This window comes from Lactuca virosa, chromosome 5 (genome assembly GCF_052849685.1).
Source record: "Lactuca virosa cultivar CGN04683 chromosome 5, Lactuca_virosa_CGN04683_v6, whole genome shotgun sequence".
In the NCBI taxonomy this organism is placed as follows: domain Eukaryota; kingdom Viridiplantae; phylum Streptophyta; class Magnoliopsida; order Asterales; family Asteraceae; genus Lactuca; species Lactuca virosa.
Window position 1 is genome coordinate 388,678,622 of NC_136430.1, and position 21,376 is coordinate 388,699,997.

Consider the following 21,376-nt stretch of genomic DNA (forward strand, 5'->3'; position numbering starts at 1 on the left):
ACCAAAGATACAAAATCACTATAACTAATTTACTCAGAAAATATCAAAGCGAATTCAGAAATACCTCCATGTGGACATACGTATTCCAGATTTGTTTCAATAACTTGTCATCTCCCACCGGTTACAAGACAAACCAAATATTCAATCATTTTTTAGAGAGATTTTAGAGAAATTTCCTAAACAAATAACAACTAAACTGATAATTTTCTACAAAAGTTTATATATAGTAACATTATTTCGTAGTCAAACCAATTGATTTCATAGTCAAATTAAAAAAAAATTAAAAAAAACGTAAAATCGCAGATGGAATACAGAGAACATCGCAGATGGACTGTGTCCATCTGCGATTTAAGCCTGAAAATGCCCTATATATAGAAAAAAAAATTTAAAATTAATCCACCTTCGAATGTACAAGTGGCTAAAGCACACTTGTGCTTTAGCCACTTGTACATTCGCAGATGGAATGTGCAAATCGTAGATGGACCATTCCCATCTGCGATTTTTGTGGCCATTTTTGCAATTTCGTTTTTTTTTGCCTATTTTCCGCAAAGTGATTAGGATAATTGGCTATTTTTGTCATTTTCTCTTATATCATCATATGGTCCCTGTGGTTTGGTTATATTGCGATCTTAGTACCTGGCAGACCGCAATTCTAAAACGATTGTATTGCCATTAGGGCTGTTCACTATTCGGATAAAACCAAATTATCCAATTAGATAATTTGGATTGGACTATTTGGTTCGTATATTCAGATTTTTGGATATGTTTTCAACAAAACCGAATTATTATTTTGGATTTCGGATTGGTTTGGTTTATAAAATAAAAACTGAATAGTCCAAAAAAACCGAATAAACATTTATTATTTATCTGTTTAAAATATATATCTATAGTTATTTATTAATTTTGTAATTTATTTTTTCAAATAGGTTCAAAATGTTTCACCCGATTAAAAAAACATTAATATGCATTTTCTCTCAAAAGTTTTCTATCTATAAAATATTTAACTATAATATATATTCTTATTAGTTGTTTATAAATTTCAAATCACAACTAAATAATTTGTTTTTGCTTCTTATGTAAAGTTGGGTAATATTATAATTATATGTCGTTTTAAAATATTTTGGTTTTAAAAACCGAATTATAAAAACCGATCCAACCGAATTGTAATTGGATCAGATCGGATCAGATTTGAATTTAGTTTACACTATTCGGATCCATGTTTTGAAAATCGAAATCAATTTTGATTTACTTGATTGGATCGGATCAAACAGATCCATCCAAACGAACACCCCTAATTGCCATTATGAGGGTGTTTGGATTAACTTTTAAAATGACTTTTACTTTTATCTTTTAGAAAAAGTCCAAAAAGATGTTTGGTTAAGTGAAAAGGACTTTTGTAAATGACTTTTCCAATAGAGTAAATTGAGCCTTTTTGAAAAGTCACGATTACGTGATTTTTTCCAACTTTTCAACAGCTAAAAATATTAAATTACCAATATACCCCCCATCTACCCTAATTAATTCTTCATTCACAGCATATTCCCTACTCTCTCGTTCTCTCTGTCACTTTCTTCTCTCTCGCATCTCGATCGTTCCTGCAACACCGGAGACCTGCAGCACCGACGACCTGCAGCACCGGCAACACCGACGACCTGCAACACTACAACATCGGGGTCTTCTTTCTCCATCTCTGATCAGGTTTGTTTTCTTTCCAGTCGATTTCCGATCTCCGATTTTCAGTAGCAAAGAAATGTAGTTTTTGAATTTTCCTTAAATTGTTATGTGATTTCTTCCTCCCGATTTCTGAAATCGATATGCTGTGATTTGTTCCTCCCGATTTCTGAAATTGATATGTTGTGAAATAGTGATTATTCTGTGAACTTGATGAAATATGGATTAATAATTAGTGATATTGATGAAATATGAAGCTGATGAAATTTTTTGTTCAGGGATGATATTTGTGTTAACAGGTAACCGATTTGTGAAATTGATATTCTGTGATATTCTATTTTTTCTGTTTTGATTAGAATTTTGATAAATTAATGAAATCATTTAGGAAGGTTAATGAAATTGGTTTGTTGTTTAAATGTTGATACTGTATGTAATTCACAGATAATGGATGAAAACAACACTACAATTGTTGATTGTGAAACATCTTTAAAAATGAAAAAACCAAAATTTGGGTGGGATAACCATAGCTTCATGGTGTTTATTGATTCGTGCTTGATTGAACAAAAAAAACGCCATAAACCCTGTACCTCCTTTGATAAGATTTGTGCAAGAATTTTTTAATCATTCGGGGGAAACGATTCACAGGCATTTCCATACAGTTTTGGAAGCCGTGCTAAAACTGAGTGCCGACATCATCAAGCCAGACGCAAACTATAATGATGATGTTCCCGAATATATATTAAATAAGCCTCGGTATTATCCAATGTTCAAGGTATTATCCAATGTTTATTTTCTTGGTAGTGAAACTTTAACAAATAATATATTTATGATATATTTTTGAATTTGAAGGATTGCATTGGTGCTATAGATGGGACACGCGTCAGGGCATCGGTTCCACAAAAATATGAAGTGAAGTACATTGGTCGAAAGGGATATGCAACACAAAATATAATGGTTGTTTATGATTTTAACATGTGCTTTACATTTGTCTGGGCCGGTTGGGAAGGGACTGCACATGATACAAGAATTTTCAATGAAGCCTTATGTAACGAAGTAAATTTTCAAAACAATTTTTCATTTTTCAAACATAACATTTCTCATTTAAATCATCCCAAATCACAAGTGTATCAAATGCTATCACGGTAAAACACATCCCAGAATCTCAAATACATAATTCTCTATCAGTGTATACAGATCATGTCGGCGCCTTCCCGCGATCCTCGCTAGTACTTGAAACACATATCACATAACATGGTAAGCATAAATGCTTAGTGAGTTCCCCAAAATACTACATACAACACATAAGCCACTCAAGGCTATAGCTCTACGAGACCTTCCGGTCAATGTGTCTCTCAGGGGGCCTTCCGGTCCTACAATCGGAGTAGACCTTCCGGTCCTACTCTGTCGACCTTCCGGTCCGTACCATATTGACCTTCCGGTCCATACACTGCTGACCTTCCGGTCCATATCCTGTTGACCTTCTGGTCCATATCATGTTGACCTTCCGGTCCATACCATGCTACTCATAACATACACAATATATACATATCACATAGCAACATATATCCCATACTCTTCATAGCACATAAGACCTTCCGGTCACACATAATTACCACTCTAGGTAAGGTATAGTGAGAAAACTCACCTCGTATGATGTCTAGTAAACTCTCGTGCTCGATATCCCTGATCTATCCCCCGCCTATCAAAATGATAATATCTCTAATCAATACTCTCCTTTTATCCTCACCTCTACAGAATGGGTAGAAGGCCATTCTTCCCCTCCATAGCCTCTCTTGAATCAGTTTGACCAAACCTTAAGGTCAACTGAAGTCAACTCCAGTCAACGGTCCAACTCTGACCAGACTCGCCGAGTGCACTTGTCATACCCCCGAACCAGACAGCGGAAACATCCGAGGGCTCACGTGACTTAAATTGAAATATCATCACAATGAATATACATGAAACATAACATAAACATCACCATGCATTAATACATTACAACTGACCTTGTTCACATCAAGTAAATTGTCTAAATATTACATATCCATAGCATAAATTGTTTGAGAGTTTCAAAACATAACATCCTAACACACTTGGTATTGTTCTTCAACTTATCTGTTACTTGAGAATACAAGTTATTTTGAAAACAGTCAACATATATAATGTTGGTGAGTTCATAATCAGGTTTGATATGAAAATGCTTTGTATTGTTTGTAAAACCCAGAAAATCCGATATTTTCTGAAATGGCAATTGTTTATACAAAAGGTGTGATGATCCATAAGTATATGCGTGAATGATCTCAAAACGTGTAAAAAAATGATATGTTTCCCCATGATAAATTCTTGCATTATAGTTATTGAAAGTACAAGTGGATAATGTTGTTTCCCCGGAAAACCCGATGTATTCCGATAAAATAGTATGATCGTTTTGTATTATTGTATCGTCACAACGAATGAATATGATTTCCCATGATTACTTAGATGGTATTGGATCTCTATGTGAGTCGTTATAACCATGCATGATAATGACTAGTTCGTCTGTCTTGGCATTCTAGCGAACGCCGGAATTGATCTTAAGATTTTGTCACCCTAGACTGGCCGAGTCTAACTGTAGGGAACAGCTTAGGTGTGGGGGAGTCACCCCCGTATAGATCTATACACAAACTCTCGCTCTCCCTCCAGGAGACTTTGATTATAACTACAGACTACGACCGACACTTATTGGTGTCGCCCGTTATTACTCACTTAATCCAAATGAATTTGAATAACCTTGATTAACTACCTGATTTTTGTTTACTTGAATAGAAGGTAAGCCTAACAGACGAAGAGAAGAGGACTACGAGGCCCTAGTAATCACGTATGTTATTTAAGGCTGTCGAGAATACGAAGGACGCGTTAGCCCATTTCGCATATGATTTATTTGGACCTTACTAGCAATGGTAATGGGCCACTGAGGCCCAATAGCATGTAAAAGTCATTGAGGGTCCCTTAGGCATGTAATTGGGTCACATGAGGCCCAATAAACATGTATTATTTATGTTAGGCCCAAAAGTCATGTTAATGGGTCACAAAGGCCCAATAAGCAGGATTTGAATTATTTAAGCCCAACCATTTGAATGTTTACTTGTTTTGTATAGTATTAGTGTTGCGAAGTTGTTTAATCGATATGTCGTAATAATCACCAAATTGTTTTATAACGATTCATAGATTTATAAAAATATATACTTTTCTATTTAAACCCATAAGTTATAAAATTTTGTATATTTTGACCCAATTATTTTAACATAATTGACCAAAAATATTAGTTTGACCAATTCAGCCCCTTATTTTGGTAAAGTTGGCAATTTTAGTCATTTTTATGAAAAAATGTCATATTAGGTCCTTGAACTATTTTTCTTGACATTTTTGACCCAAACACTTATTTAAATAATGTTTTAAGCCCAAAATTTAATTTTGGACAGTTTCAACCCCTTAGTTAAAAGATTTGCATTTAAATCCACACTTTTCGCAATTTTTACAATTTTGACCCAAAATCCAAAATCTTTGCATTTTTAGTCCCTTTTGATAAATAATGCCATTTTAACCCCTGAAATAGGTTCATTTACGTTTATAGCCCCTGTTTTGAGAAAACTTTCCATTTTAGCCCCCTTAAATTTGATTTTTCGCATATTTGGGCCTAAATATCCGAAAGCCCAAATTTTAGCCCATTAGGCTAAAATTTACATTTTTAGTCCTTTAAAAAGCATCATATTTATAAAAACTCTTATTTTAGCTGTTTTGACCTTTTGATCCTTGTAAAAACCGTGAATGACATCTTTTTCCCCATCTTTTGTTTATTTATCAAAAATAGTCCAATAACCAACTTTATGTTGTAGAATGCTTATTATAAACCTTGTATGGTAGTTTATCTTGACATGTTAAGTGAAATATATCCTAGATTACATATTTTTCCTTCTTGAACTATAGATATCGAAATATCTTTCATTTTTAGCACATATTCACCACATAAACACAAGAAATCACACATAACATACAAATACACATAGATCTACACATTTTACTGGTATTCTCCCCCATAAATCATATGAAAACCGAAAATAGAGGGGTATGAACTCACATTTGCTTGGTGTTGTCGGTTTTGAAGAAAGAAATGGAAGAGTTTGATCCTAGCAAGCCTTCGTGGGTGGATCTCGAACTTAGAGTTTTCTAGAATGATGATCATGAGTTTGTGTGAGTTTAGAAGAGATTCTTGATGAAATAAAGAGACTAGATTATGGATCCAAGCATCAACTTACCTAGGATGATGATTCTTCTGAAAGATCCTACTTGAAATGCTCAAGATCTTAGAAATTTTGATGAAGAAATGAGAGGTGTTCTTGAGAGAATAGTGAGTGTTTGAAAAATGAATTTGGTGTGGGTGTTGGGTGCTTTCGGCCGAGAAGAAGAAGGAAGGGAGGGAAGAGAAGTGAGGTGACATTGCATGGATGTCCACCATGCAATAACGAGGTGGCATCCTCACAAATTTTCCATAATTTCCCTTTTTGTTTTAATTCTTCTTCCATTCTTATCTCTTTTTTTTTTATTAAAAATGGGTCGATTTGGGCTAGGGAGAGAGGGGAGGAATCATCTTGGGCCCATTCTAAGTGTTGCTCCAAATTATGAGCATCATACATACTTTCAAGTTTTAGTTACAATGTTATCCTTGTTAATTGTTTACAAAGCATCAAAATTCCTAGTTGTGACAGCACTCGTGCGACTCGTCGGGTCCCATCGATTCTCAGTGAACTCAGGAAGACCCAGCTCGTCGAGTTAACCCCTAACTCGTCAAGCTATCGCATGATTCAACTCATCGGGACAAACCCTAAGCCACTCGTCGAGTCGGCTCATCAACTCGGCGAGTCTATTAAGACTCAACTTGCATTCAGATGATTTTAAGGCAGAATACTTCCTCAAACTCCAGATCCATACTCTAAGGGCTCATTTACCATGTGAAGTCATAAACTTTACGTCCATGCATGGCATTTTGGGTATGAAATGCCAAGAACATGATCTAAATGGGGTTTTCACTCATAAATACCATCAAGGCTGAATAAAGCAGGAACCTTTGGGTGCTAGAGACCTCCTAAGGTCCAGATACGGAGTTCAAGCCTCCTCATGAACCCCAAATCCTCAAAGTCCCAAAATGAAAGGAAAGAAGCCCTAATCTTCAAAATGAGAGATCTACTCAAATAAAAGGGAAAGGTTCGAACTTGATACCTCTAATAGAAGCTCTTGGACGTATAAGCAGTAGATATATCAGCCTCTTCTCAATCCTAGCTTGGAATCTTCCTTTCCTTCACCAAAATGTACTCACAAATCTCAAGTAAGGCTTAAGACTCTCTCACAAGCTCAAGGGGCGATTAGGGTTTCTTCTCAGTGAGGTGTGGCCGCAAATGAGGCTATAAGTGCCTTTAAATAGGTCCCAAACCCAGGGATCTAGGGTTTCCACTTACAGCGCCTACTCGGCGAGTATACTCTTGGACTCGTCGAGTAGTTCATTAAACTCACGTGGCCACCCCCGCTTCTACTCGACGAGTTATAGCACCAACTCGTCGAGTAGATCAATGATCCTCAAAAATAAATAATTAAAATAACATACCTAAAAATCCGGATGTTACAATTCTCCCCCACTAGGATCAGACTTCGCCCTCGAAGTCTTACTCTGCAAACAACCCTGGATGCTGCTCCCGCATCTCTATCTCCGGCTCCCAAGTCAGCTCGGACCCTCTCCGATGTTGCCACTGGACCTGAACCAGAGGCACATCCTTGTTCCTTAGAACCTTGATCTTCCGATCCAAGATCGCGATCGGCCTCTCAATGTAATTCAGGCTCGCATCCACCTGAATATCCTCTAGCGGCTCTACTTCCGTCTCATCGGCTATCCACTTCCTCAACTGGGATACGTGGAAGGTATCATGAATCTGGCTCAACTCCGGAGGTAGCTCTAAACGGTATGCTACCTTACCCACTCTCGCGGTCACCCTGAACGAACCAATGTATCGGGGCCCCAGCTTGCCCCTCTTCCTAAATCGGATCACTCCTTTCCAAGGAGATACCTTCAGGAGTACGAAATCTCCAACCTAGAACTCGAGCTCGGATTGCCGCCTATCCGCATAGCTCTTCTGGCGGCTCTGGGCTGTCAGCAACCTCTGTCTGACCTGCTGAATCTGCTCAGTCGTCTTAAGCACTATCTCAGTGTTACCCATCACTCGCTGTCCTACCTCTCCCCAACAGATGGGGGTCCTACACCTCCTCCCATATAACAGCTCGAAGGGAGGCATTCCAATACTCGAGTGGTGGCTGTTGTTGTATGAAAACTCAGCCAAAGGTAGGTATGTATCCCAACTTCCACCGAAGTCCATAACACATGCTCGAAGCATGTCCTCAAGCGTCTGAATCGTTCGCTCACTATGTCCATCCGTCTGGGGGTGGTAAGCACTGCTGAAGTGCAATCTCGTACCCAACTCCTCATGAAACTTCTTCCAGAACCTGGAAGTGAAACGTACATCTCGGTCGGACACAATCGAGATCAGCACTCCATGCCGCGACACCACCTCCCTCACATATATCTCTGCCAGCCTCTCTGTAGAAGACCTATCACTGATAGCAAGGAAGTGAACGCTCTTCGTCAGCCGATCCATAATCACCCAAATTGCATCAACACCTCTCGCGGTCCTCAGCAATTTGGTGATAAAATCCATAGAAATCTGTTCCCACTTCCACTGGGGAACCTCTAATGGCTGCAATTTGCCATGCGGACACTGGTGCTCGGCCTTAACCCGGCGACAGGTCAAGCACCTCTCTACTACCCATGCAACATCCCTCTTCATACAGGGCCACCAGTAATCTCTCTTCAGGTCCAAATACATCTTAGTGGCTAAGGGATGGATCGAGAACCTCGATCTATGCGCCTCCTCCATCAATATGCTACGAGCTCCGCCCGTATAAGGCACCCAAACCCGACCTCGAAAGGTCATAAGTCCTCGGCTATCAGTAACAAACTCGGATACCTGCCCAATCACCCGCTCTCTCTTGCGGTTTCCAGCCTCACAGCCTCTTCCTGGGCCTCTCGGATAATATCCAACACCGGAGTCATCACCGTCATCCTCATACATATATCTCGAATCGGAGCACTCTCCGCCCTGCGGCTCAGAGCATCGGCTACTACGTTAGCCTTGCCCAGGTGGTACAGGATCTCACAGTCGTAATCCTTTACCACATCCAACCATCTCCTCTGGCGCATATTCAGGTTGGGCTGATCCATCAGATACTTCAAACTTTTATGGTCCGTGTATATGGTACACCGAACCCCATACAAATAATGGCGCCATATCTTGAGGGCGAACACCACTGCCCCCAACTCCAAATCGTGGGTGGGATACCTCGTCTCATGAGGCTTCAGCTGCCTCGATACGTATGCTATCACGTGCCCTCTCTGCATAAGCACCGCTCCCAACCCTGATATAGACGCATCACAGTAAACCACAAAATCCTCCATTCCCTCCGGAAGGGCTAACACTGGGGCTTCGCATAATCTCTGGCGAAGCGTCTCAAACGAGGTCTGCTGCTCTGGACCCCAAGTAAAAGCAACGCCCTTCCGGGTCAATCTGGTGAGGGGAACGGAAATCTTGGAGAAATCCCTGATAAATCTCCGATAATAGCCGGCCAACCCCAGAAAACTCCTGATCTCGGTGGGGGATCTCGGCACCTCCCAACTCATGACAGCCTCAATCTTGGCCGGATCGACCAATATCCCATTCTGATTAACGAGATGTCCCAAGAACTGGACCTCTCGTAACCAGAAATCACACTTGGAGAATTTGGCATAAAGCCTCTCCGATCTCAATACTCCAAGGATCTCCCTCAGGTGCTCCTCATGCTGCTCTCTGGATCTCGAATACACTAGAATATCGTCGATGAATACAATCACTGATCGATCCAACATCGGCCTGCATACTCGGTTCATGAGGTCCATGAACATTGCTGGTGCATTGGTGAGCCCAAAAGGCATCACCACGAACTTGTAATGCCTATAACGAGTCCTAAACGCCGTCTTCTGAATATCCTCATCACGCACCCTCATCTGGTGAAATCCAGACCTCAAATCTATCTTGGAGAACCAAGAAGCTCCCTGAAACTGATTAAAACAAATCATCGATCCTCGGTAGTGGGTAACGGTTCTTGACCGTCAACTTGTTCAACTCCCGGTAATCAATGCACATCCGGTGTGAACCAACCTTTTTCTTGACAAAAAGGATCGGCGCTCCCCACGGCGAGCTACTCGGTCGGATGAATCCCTTTCCCAACAGCTCCTGAAGCTGCGAGGATAACTCCTGCATCTCCGCTGGCGCAAGGCGATAGGGTGCCTTGGCAATAGGCGCCACCCCCGGTACCAGATTGATGCGAAACTCCACCTGCCTCTCGGGAGGCACACCCGGCAACTCCTCGTGGAAAACATCCAGAAACTCTCGCACTATCAGAACCTCACCGACAGAACTCGGCCTCTCTGCGGCAACTCGTGTATCCATCACATAGGCTACAACCCCCTTACAACCCTGCTGTATACTCTGTCTCGCTCTGGCAGCCGAGCAATATGCCGACCCACATCGGGTACCTCGCCATATACTGTCAGCACTCCCCCACTAGGGTCTCGTATCGTCACCATCTGACGCTCGCAGTCTATAACAGCTCCAAATCGGCTCAACCAATCCATGCCTACAATGACACAAACGTCCCCCATCGCAATCGGGACCAGATCTATCGGGAACTCAACACCGAAGATCTCGAGTACACATTCTCGAATCACCTCAGTAGCATACACTGCTCGCTCGTCGGCTATAGAAACTCTTAGAGGTCGACTCAACGCCTCTCGTCGGATACTGATGTGCTGGCTAAACGTTAATGACACGAAAGATCGACTCGCACCCGAGTCAAATAACACTAAAGCAGGTACAGAACTCACAATAAAAGTACCTATACATACCACAATATAAGAACAATATCTCAACCTCAGTATAAGTAAATAAATGAATACATACCAGCCACGACGTCGGGCGCTGCGCGGACCTCCTCCGCTGTCAACTGAAAGGCTCTCCTGCGAGCCTTCGGTGCCTCGGCCTTCGCTGGCCGGGCCTTGGTAGCTCTGGCAGCAGGTGCAGATCCCTGTGCTAATCCCTGAAGCAGCTGTGGGCACTCGGCCTTCCGATGGCCAGTCTGGTTGCAATGAAAGCAAACCATAAATCCATTGGGGCAATCTTTGGCTATATGCCCCTCCTTGCCACATTTGTAGCAAGCACCTGCTCGACAAACTCCATCATGTCCCTTACCGCACTTCCCACAAGTGCGGCCCTTCTGGCCTCCAGATCTCGTATCGGCGGGCTTTTCCCGCTCGGCTGCCGGCTGAGACTGCACCGGCCGCCTGTCCATCCTCTGAGACTCGGCCTCCTCCCTGGCCTGAGTCTCTTGCTCAATCTCCCTCTTCCGAGCATTTTCTTGGAGCTCGGAAAATGTTCGGTACGTCGAGTTCGCCATGAACTCCCGAATGTCTCTCCTCAGTATTCTCAAATATCGACTCATGCGTGCCTGCTCAGTATACACGTGCTCAGGGCAGAACAACGCCCTCTCATGAAACATCTGCGTGATCACTGTCACAGACTCCGTCCCCTGCTTGAGGGACAAGAACTCCTGGGCCAAACGTTCCCTCTCCACCGGGGGAACATACTCGTCTCTGAACATAGTGGTGAACCTCTCCCAGGTCAACGCGGTAAGCTCTGTAGGAGTAAGATCTGTCGTCACAAACTTCCACCAGTCCTTCGCTCCCAAGCGAAGCTGGTTCAGTGCGAACCGTACTCTCAAATGTTCCGGATAGGAACAAGTGTAGAAACATCCCTTAATGTCAGAGATCCACCTCATCGCAGCTATCGGATCTTGTGTCCCATCAAACTCTGGTGGCTTCGTGTTGCTGAACTCCCGGTACAGCAACGAGTCACCCCCCTGTGGCCTAGCAGCGGCAACGGCTGCGGTGGCCGCAACAACAGCAACATCGGTAAGAGCAGCGTACTGCTCATCAAATGTCTCAATCAGCGTGGTCTTGATAGACCCAAACATCTCTGGTATCTCAGCTCGAATGGCTGCATCCACCTCATCATGAATCATCCTGCGAATTTCATCATCGCTAACACCGCTGCTCTCTGGAGTGTGGCGCGTACCCACCATGATGTCTCTAAAACACAACATAAAAGAATCAAAGACTAGTTCGAGTATACTCGTACTCGATCACCCAATCCTACTTGTTCCTTAGTATCCTAAGGATTCTTACTTGGACTGCTCACTGATCCGGTGTTTCCAGTAGTACGGGCCCTATACTACCTTCCACACCACATCAATATTCACCCCAAGTCCTCCTCCTATGATTCCAGTTCACAAGTACTCTACATCTCATCACACACATGCTACTTTCCAGTAGACCTCTCGTAAGCTCCTCTCTGCTACCTACTCACTCTCGTAGTAACTCATAGTAGCAGTAATCTCCTAGGCTAAGCATCACAAATCAGGCCACTCTAATCCTAGATATGAATACCTAGCCTACTCTAGCATGCATAGCATATCACATAATATCTCATAACACATAATGTAAGGGTATTTTGGGAAATCACCGTTCGGGCGTTGGCTGATCGTACACACTGCTCCGCTCTACTTTTCTCAAAACCTCTTACTCTTTTAGAAAAATTGTTTCTTTTATGAAAATTTTTCTCAAATTCTCAGTTTGAGTTCAGATACGCCCGAAGGTGCATCCGAATCCCTCAAACCAAGGCTCTGATACCACTTTGTAACGACGTAAATTTTCAAAACAATTTTTTATTTTTCAAACATAACATTTCTCATTTAAATCATCCCAAATCACAAGTGTATCAAATGTTATCACGGTAAAACACATCCCAAAATCTCAAATACATAATTCTCTATCAGTGTATACAGATCATGCCGGCGCCTTCCCGTGATCCTCTCTAGTACCTGAAACACATATCACATAACACGGTAAGCATAAATGCTTAGTGAGTTCCCCAAAATACTACATACAACACATAAGCCACTCAAGGCTATAGCTCTACGAGACCTTCCAGTCAATGTGTCTCAGGGGGCCTTCCGGTCCCACAATCGGAGTAGACCTTCCGGTCCTACTCTGTCGACCTTCCAGTCCGTACCATATTGACCTTCCGGTCCATACACTGCTGACCTTCCGGTCCATACCCTATTGACCTTCTGGTCCATATCATGTTGACCTTCCGGTCCATACCATGCTACTCATAACATACACAATATATACATATCACATAGCAACATATATCCCATACTCGTCATAGCACATAAGACCTTCCGGTCACACATAATTACCACTCTAGGTAAGGTATAGTGAGAAAACTCACCTCGTAGGATGTCTAGTAAACTCTCGTGCTCGATATCCCCGATTTATCCTTCGCCTATCAAAATGATAATATCTCTAATCAATACTCTCCTTTTATCCTCACCTCTACAAAATGGGTAGAAGGCCATTCTTCCCCTCTATAGCCTCTCTTGAATCAGTTTGACCAAACCCTAAGGTCAATTGAAGTCAACTCCAGTCAACGGTCCAACTCTGACCAGACTCGCCGAGTGCACTCGTACGACTTGTCGAGTCCCATCGATTCTCAGTGAACTCAGGAAGACCCAGCTAGTCGAGTTAACCCCTAACTCGTCGAGCTATCGCATGATTCAACTCATCGGGACAAACCCTAAGCTACTCGCCGAGTCGGGTCATCAACTCGGCGAGTCTATTAAGACTCAGCTTGCATTCAGACGATTTTAAGGCAAAATACTTCCTCAAACTCCAGATCCATACTCTAAGGGCTCATTTACCACGTAAAGTCATAAACTTTACGTCCATGCACGACATTTTGGGCATGAAATGCCAAGAACATGATCTAAATGGGGTTTTCACTCATAAATACCATCAAGGCTGAGTAAAGCAGGAACCTGTGGGTGCTAGAGACCTCCTAAGGTCCAGATCTGGAGTTCAAGCCTCCTCATGAACCCCAAATCCTCAAAGTCCCAAAATGAAAGGAAAGAAGCCCTAATCTTCAAAATGAGAGATCTACTCAAATAAAAGGGAAAGGTTCGAACTTGATACCTCTAATAGAAGCTCTTAGACGTATAAGCAGTAGATATATCAGCCTCTTCTCAATCCTAGCTTGGAATCTTCCTTTCCTTCACCAAAATGTACTCACAAATCTCAAGTAAGGATCAAGACTCTCTCACAAGCTCAAGGGGCGATTAGGGTTTCTTCTCAGTGAGGTGTGGCCGCAAATGAGGCTATAAGTGCCTTTAAATAGGTCCCAAACCCAGGGATCTAGGGTTTCCACTTACAGTGCCTACTCGACGAGTATACTCTTGGACTCGTCGAGTAGTTCATTAAACTCACGTGGCCACCCCGCTTCTACTCGACGAGTTATAGCACCAACTTGTCGAGTAGATCAATGATCCTCAAAAATAAATAATTAAAATAACATACCTGAAAATCCGGATGTTACACCTTACAGAGACCAGATCTTAATTTTCCCTATCCAACGGGTGGTTAGTATTTTTTTTTTGAAACACAAGTTTTATGTTTTTACTACTTGTTTGAAACGAATAATAAATGTTTGTTTTATTTACATGTAAATATTACGTTGTTGATGCCAGATATCCAAATACGAGAGGGTATCTTGCTCCATACAAAGACACAAATATTCGTTATCATTTACCAGATTTTCGACGTGGACACACAGCTGCTATTCGTGAACCTCGTGGACCGAAAGAGAAATTTAACTATCTTCACTCATCATTGCGAAATATCATTGAACGAACTTTTGGAGTGTGGAAAGCTAGGTGGGCGTTATTAAGAGACATGCATGTTAATTACAAGTACAAGAACCAAGTGAGAACGATGGCGATCCATAACTACATTAGAAAGGTTGGTAGGTCTGATGAAACGTTTAATAGGACACAACAAGAATCCTACAATCTCGTACGAGGTGATACCGGTAGTGATGTTTACGAAGAAGGTCCAAGTACACGTCGCACGAGCGATGATGATTTATATATGGCAGCGATACGGGATATTATTGCACAAGATATAATCACATTGCGAAGATGAATGTAATATTATCTATGATATTTTTTTAAAAATTATTACAATTTGTATGAACGTAATTTTAATATTGTCATAGTCTAATCCAAAAAGTCCTCTTATGAATTATTTACAATCTATATGAACGTAGTAATTTTAATATTGTTATGGTCTAATTCAAAAAATTAAAAATATTTTAAAAGAATTTTATATTTTATATTTTCTAATAAAATGTTTACAAAATTATAATATGTGTTTAAAAAAAATTAAGTATAAAATAATATATGTAAAGTAGTAAATCAATGTAAATATGTAAACATGTCATTTTTAGTCATTTTATATGTAAAAATTAAACCAAACACTTTAACTTTTGACTTTTTTCCTTCAAAAGTTAATCCAAACACATTTTAAAAAACAACTTTTGTAAAAAGTCTTTTTACAAAAAGGACTTTTGCCCCACAAAAGTTAATCCAAACACCCTCGTATTTACTTTTTAATTAATTTTTTTTGTTATTATTTAAAAGTTAAAAGAAAAGTAATGTCCCACAACGTAAAGAAAATGTCCAGTTCTTTCATTTCTCATATCCAGCCGCCAGCACCACTCATTCACTTACGTCGAAGAAGACAACAACCAAAATCAAATTTTGAAACCCAAAGCTCCACCCCTTGATGAGGTCGTCCAAACTGATTTAGGACCTGGGGCAAAAAATAAATAAATAAATAAATAAAAATAAATGCCCTTTAAGATAAAGAAAATATTATACTATTTAGATAACTAGAATTAATGTATGAAACTTTTTATTTTTTATACAATTTGTGTAACTCACAATGTCTTGCAAAATCTGGTGTTTACTTTTGACATTTTGTCGCAGTTCTTCGAACAAAGATCCAAAATTGTTAAAAGATAAAACGGGTTGGACCGGCAAAACTGTACATCTAAAGAGCTAAAAAAAGAAATAGCAACGTACGATTAAATTGTGTGTTTTCAATTACTTCATCTTGGATCTTTTGAAACTCTTCTCCATGTCCTTTGACTAAATGTAGGATTGTACATATAGAGCCTTGAAACAGTTGAACACCAGAAACATAATGCAGCCTACAGTAACAAGTTCGTCAAGATAGAGATTAATTTTATACATTGTATTCTAAATTTTTAAAACTTAAAATTTCATTACCGCATTTCATCAAACACTTCATATGCATGAAAAAGATTACAAAAAAAACTTGTATGGAATAGATGGTTTCATTGGACTTCATGTGCACTGATTTTTTTGGGAAAAAGAACTTCACTGCAATAGTTGATATCATTCCTTCTTGAATGAAATAGTGTTCAACAATTAGTGACTTGGTAAAGATCGATAAATTAGGGAAAAAAACAACACATACTTTCAAATTAATAGGACACAAGACGATGAAGTTTTTAACAATCAGGTGTTGACTTCATTCCTTCTCACATTCTCGGATACCAATTACACACCTAGAAATTGGAACTTCAAAATTAGATATCATACCTTTAGAATAGATCTTTAAAATCAAATTTTAGCTGTTAAAAAAAAGAACTTCAAAATCAGAAATCAGGAGATTTAAAATCGTAACTCGGTAGCTTCATTCATGCAATTAGATATCTTTAGAAATCGGATCCCTCATTTTCTTTTCTATTTGCAGATTTGCAGGTCTCTCACAAATGTGAAAAAATTATATTAGAAAGAAAGATTATGAAGTGATTGAATTTGTTTTTAAGAATTAAAAAGTCATTTCAGTCTATTTTCCTGCTTGCTTTCATCACGAGACACACACAAAAAAAACATACAACTACCAGATTCGAACAAGGGGCCTTTTTTTATTTATTCAAAATTTTGTGCGTCTTAACCATCTCAGCTAAAGTAATTTTGTTTTTCTTGGTGTGTTTTTCATTTTATATAATCTAAAACTATATATAGTTATTACAAATTTTGGGGGCCCGAGATTTGATGAGGCCCGGGGCGGTCGCCCAACTTGCCCTCCCTCTAAGGTCGGCCCTGTCTAAGATCATTGAGTTCTGCAAGCTCGACCTCCGACCACCAAACCGTAGATTCCAGTTGGGGAGTCAGTGTCAAAGTAAACGGGCACCACAAAAAAATTTCATAATATACAATAACAAGTAACCTAAATTATTTTAGGGTAGCCCAATTTTTTTTCTAGGGTATCAACGCAACATAAAACGAAATTTTTCGAAAATTTGAGGTGTATCCCAGATTACCCCGGGCTCTACATTAGATCCACCTATGTAGATCTTGTCATTGCCTTGGTTGTTTACCGGAAAATATAAAATCCAAATCAAGTTCTAAAAAACTTTTAATTGCAGTCAACAATCGAAAGACTTAAACATGAGAAATGATATGGGCCCGTTTACAAAAAAATTGAAACTATGTCCCTCTAATTTACATGATTTACAACCAAAATGGTATCCCTTCCGCTAATCGACTACATCCGACCTCACTCTAGTGAAGTCGAACGTCTGAAAAATGTGAATAAGCTCAATCCTAAAGCTTTCATAAAGAAACAGTTTGAGGCGAAATATGAAGGTATGTAGGTTGAACCGCTACTTACCCTATGCTCCACTCTTCACGATTGTGCCACCAAGAATGGGATGGTGTCATCGGTCCAATTAAGGTTGGTAGCAAATCTAAATGGTTGTTCACACTCTCTTTTTCACACTATGGTTATTAGGGATGAATTGGTGCAGTACCGTTCTTTTTTTTTTTTTTTTTCTAAACCATATATCGTACCAATTATAGCTGGTGTGTAAACTTTGCTACCATTACAATACAAAGTATAGTTGGTACCAACTTGTTTGACTACCAATAAGATTGGTCGATACATATTGGTAATGGTATATACCAACATGTATGTAGGTTATGAGAATTAGGTTTTTTTGTATTCTTGAGCATTGTAAAATGTGAATGGGGGGGTTTTGTGAATAAGTGTTTTGTAATTGTTGAGATTGAAATAACCATCCAAAAAATACTTATTAATTTCTTCATGACTTTAAAAAGTTAAAAAGTGGAGGAAAATGAGATACGCCGATATGAGTTTAAATTTTAAACATTACGGTAAATACTAAGGTGTAAAGTGGGTCCATCTGCATCTTATCAATAATTTACTTTATACAGTAATAACATAAAATAAATTTAAAAATAGAAAATGCTATTTTGGGCAATATAGTCCTTTTTAGACAGTTCGGGACAAATTTCAAAAAAATAAAACAATTAGATGGGAACCAAATGCAAGTTACGCTAAACCACAGGGACTATTAGTGTAATTTACTCTAGAAATAGTCGCGGGTAGTAAATCTAATCACATGGAATTATTTATTAATTTGTGATCTAACAAGTATAGAATATATTATTTTATTAATTGTGGCCACCGAGGCTGCTCATGTGAGTTAAGGCTATATTGACTTATTGATGGTTATCTAATTCGTTGCTGAGTCCATCCTATTGAAGACGGTCTTCAAGATCAAATGTTTGTACCAAATGGAGTTAATGTTCTATGTTGACTCATTGATGGTTATCTAATTCGCTGCTGACCCCATCGTATTGAAGACGGTCTTCAAGATCAAATGTTTATAAGAAATATTAGGCGAATTCTCATGAATATAGTAATCGACGGTATTTGATCTATCAAAGATCAAATGTTTATACCAAATTTTAGGCGAATTCTTATGGATTGTAAAAAAATTAAAATTATATAGTTAAAATAATAATTTTTAAGAAACGATTTAATGAATATACATGAAAACGAATTTCAGTAACAAATAAAACTTGTAGTTAACATATTCTTTGAGTAAATTACAGTTTTGGTCCCTGTGCTTTGGTCAAATTCGCACATTCAATCAAACCTTTGAAATTTTGACAAGATGCATCCCTGTGGTTTAAAGAAAATTGCACTGCACATCCTTAATCCATTTAAAAAGACAATTTTACCCTTAATTTTATATATTTCTTTTACTAATATATATATATATATATATATATATATATATATATATATATATATATATATATATATATATATAGGCTTAGATTATTGTGTTTTTACTAACTATTGTGTGCCAGAATGCACAGATCTGGACCACTAGATGGAACAGAATCAAATGTTATGATCTGAGAGTCTATGATATTACAATAGGGTAACATGTACCATATAATCACATAAATTTCAGCATAAGGGTATTTTTGTCAAATGACCTAAATTAAAAATGAAATTTTTTGGATTTTAAGGGATAATTAGATCTCTTATTTTTAAAATTTAGATTTTTTAAAATTAATTCAAATTTAATTCTAATATAGTTTTATATAATAACCGATTTTATTCTGTTAGAATGACAAAGTCAACCAGAAAATAGTAAAGATATTTTCGATTTTATTCTTACAGAATATGGTTATATTCAAGATATTTTTATAATTAACACGCTTAAAGAATTGTATGACATATTATCAAGAATAACATTTTCTAAAGAATATGGATTTTCTTTTTTAAGAATCACTAATTACATTAATTCGTAAAGAATAACACTATAAACAATTAATACTGCATTTATTCCGAAAATAAAATATGACTAGTAATGGTTCAAGAATTTCATTTATTCTTAAAGATTAAAACTAATAATGGTTAAAAAAGAAAAAAAACATCAAAATATAACGAAAACACTAATCCATTCTGAAAGAATATTATTGACAAAGTAACACTTTATACATTGTGGTAGGATACTGATAGAATACAATATCGTTCTCCATGTTTTCTTTCTTTTCCACATCAATGTTAACCTCTTCAAAACCTAAATTACCAAGAAAACATAATCAACTTTCAAATATTAAAAAATACAATGCAATCCTCAAATCAGTAAATAAGAAAATAAAGTGTATGAAGAAGTGTGAACTTGTTCAACCATTTTGATAGAATGTAATTCTCGAATCACCAATTTTTAATCGAAAAAATACTCCAAAAACATAAAATACACCAAATTAAAGAATTAAAATTTATCAAAAAAAAAGAAGATAAATAAATGGCAAACAAAGATTCTATAAGAACACATATACTTTATTCTAAGAGAATATTACTTGGAGTCTAATAGATATCAAGAAACATGTTTATTCTGCAAGAATGATACTGTAAAAAGTCTCCAAGAATGGTTTTGAATATTCTTAAAGAATTTGTATTATCAAGAGTATAAAATAACTAATCATTAGCAAATTAAATCATCATGTTTATGGAATAACTAATCATAAGCAAAGTCAACATAAAGAAAATAAACACCTCATTAGACCAACACCAATAAATACTTATCAGTGGACATCATGTTTATGGAATAACTAATAATAAACAAAGTCAAAATAGATAAATATAAAGACCTCATTAGGCCAACACCAGACCAGATTAACAAAACTAGATATTCTAATTTTCAAATGAGTATAAATACTTATCAATGGACATCATGTGCAAATGAATGGATGAAATATTTGATTCAAGCATTTTAACAAACAGTTGACGGGCAAAAATCAAATGCCTTCGTGAATCTTAGACGAACCAATTAGTTTTTTTTATTCCCATAAATTTTGAAGTTTGCTATATAACTATATCAAAAAACTAGATAGCAACCAATATTTCATATAATTCGATAAATAAAAAACAAGATAGCAGCCAATATTTCATATAATTCGATATGGAAAATACAATAGATAAGTAAACATAAATTAAAAGCTTCTTTTTTATGCGACAATATGATAAAAAGATGTCACCGGTATTCATATAACGGAAATACTAAGATACCACATAATTGATTTAAAACCTTGATTTCAAGCGATTCACATTAAGAAATATAATAAAATAAACAAAATATCATAATATTAGAAAACACGTTCAAAGTTGGAAATCCTAATAACAAACAAAAGTGCCGCTTGCTAGATCATTGTTTAATTTCCTGTTAATTAATATCCTTTCTAATACTATTCACTTAGAAGCATGATTTTTTTCTGTGATTATAGAACTCAAATCAAATAACATGTTTTTCTCAAACGAAATTCCATTGCAAAATTAGAAATCGAGTAAAAAACATACTAGGTCTAGGATTTGAAAAGAAACATCTGTTGTCCGACAGTTGTGGTGTTGGTGTACGACGACAACGGCGGACGGTGGAGAGTGGGGAAGAAGAAGCGGCAATGGTGATATGATATGAGTAATGATGATAAACGTGATGAGGGAGATTCATGGTTTATAGAGTTTTTAAACTGATTTCTCTAATTTTAAGGGATATTAAAGGTTTTAAATATTTACTATAATTAAGTGTGGTCAAAATCACTATTATACCCTTACTTATTTAATAAATAAATAAATAAATTGCTAATTTGTGATTGGTGCATTCACATACGTAATATTTGCTAAAAACATTTGTACCACACACACACACACACACACTCTCTCTCTCTCTCTCTCTCTATATATATATATATATATATATATATATATATATATATAATTTTT

General features: G+C 37.9%; 1 protein-coding gene and 1 long non-coding RNA gene across 5 annotated transcripts; one reads left to right on the forward strand and one right to left on the reverse strand.

Annotated features, from left to right (window-relative positions):
* The first annotated feature begins 1,814 nt into the window (after positions 1-1,814).
* On the forward strand, positions 1,815-14,888 carry LOC145113769 (uncharacterized). The gene is made up of 8 exons (XM_079049826.1): positions 1,815-1,819; positions 1,950-1,970; positions 2,057-2,060; positions 2,113-2,183; positions 2,272-2,443; positions 2,521-2,724; positions 14,286-14,319; positions 14,403-14,888. The coding sequence occupies exons 1-8, from the start codon at positions 1,815-1,817 to the stop codon at positions 14,879-14,881; spliced, it is 990 nt and encodes a 329-aa protein (XP_078905952.1). The 3' UTR covers positions 14,882-14,888.
* A 388-nt stretch (positions 14,889-15,276) lies between these two features.
* LOC145117032 (uncharacterized) lies at positions 15,277-16,654 on the reverse strand. Of its 4 annotated transcripts, XR_013712463.1 has the most exons (5): positions 16,451-16,654; positions 16,241-16,331; positions 16,030-16,164; positions 15,823-15,950; positions 15,277-15,550 (listed from the first exon to the last, which is right to left on the reverse strand). It is a non-coding gene; the product is annotated as an uncharacterized LOC145117032 (long non-coding RNA). The 4 variants fall into 4 exon arrangements; XR_013712462.1 differs by having other exon boundaries at positions 15,280-15,550; positions 16,030-16,167; positions 16,241-16,654; XR_013712461.1 differs by having other exon boundaries at positions 15,282-15,550; positions 16,241-16,654.
* Between the last annotated feature and the right edge of the window lie 4,722 nt (positions 16,655-21,376).

Bases quoted from the DNA above. Each gene is read 5' to 3' on its own strand.
- LOC145113769 (XM_079049826.1), top strand. The intron at 2,444-2,520 runs GTATTATCCAAT...TTGAATTTGAAG, and splicing joins GGTATTATCCAATGTTCAAG to GATTGCATTGGTGCTATAGA. The intron at 14,320-14,402 runs GTTAGTATTTTT...TTTTATTTACAT, and splicing joins TTTTCCCTATCCAACGGGTG to GTAAATATTACGTTGTTGAT.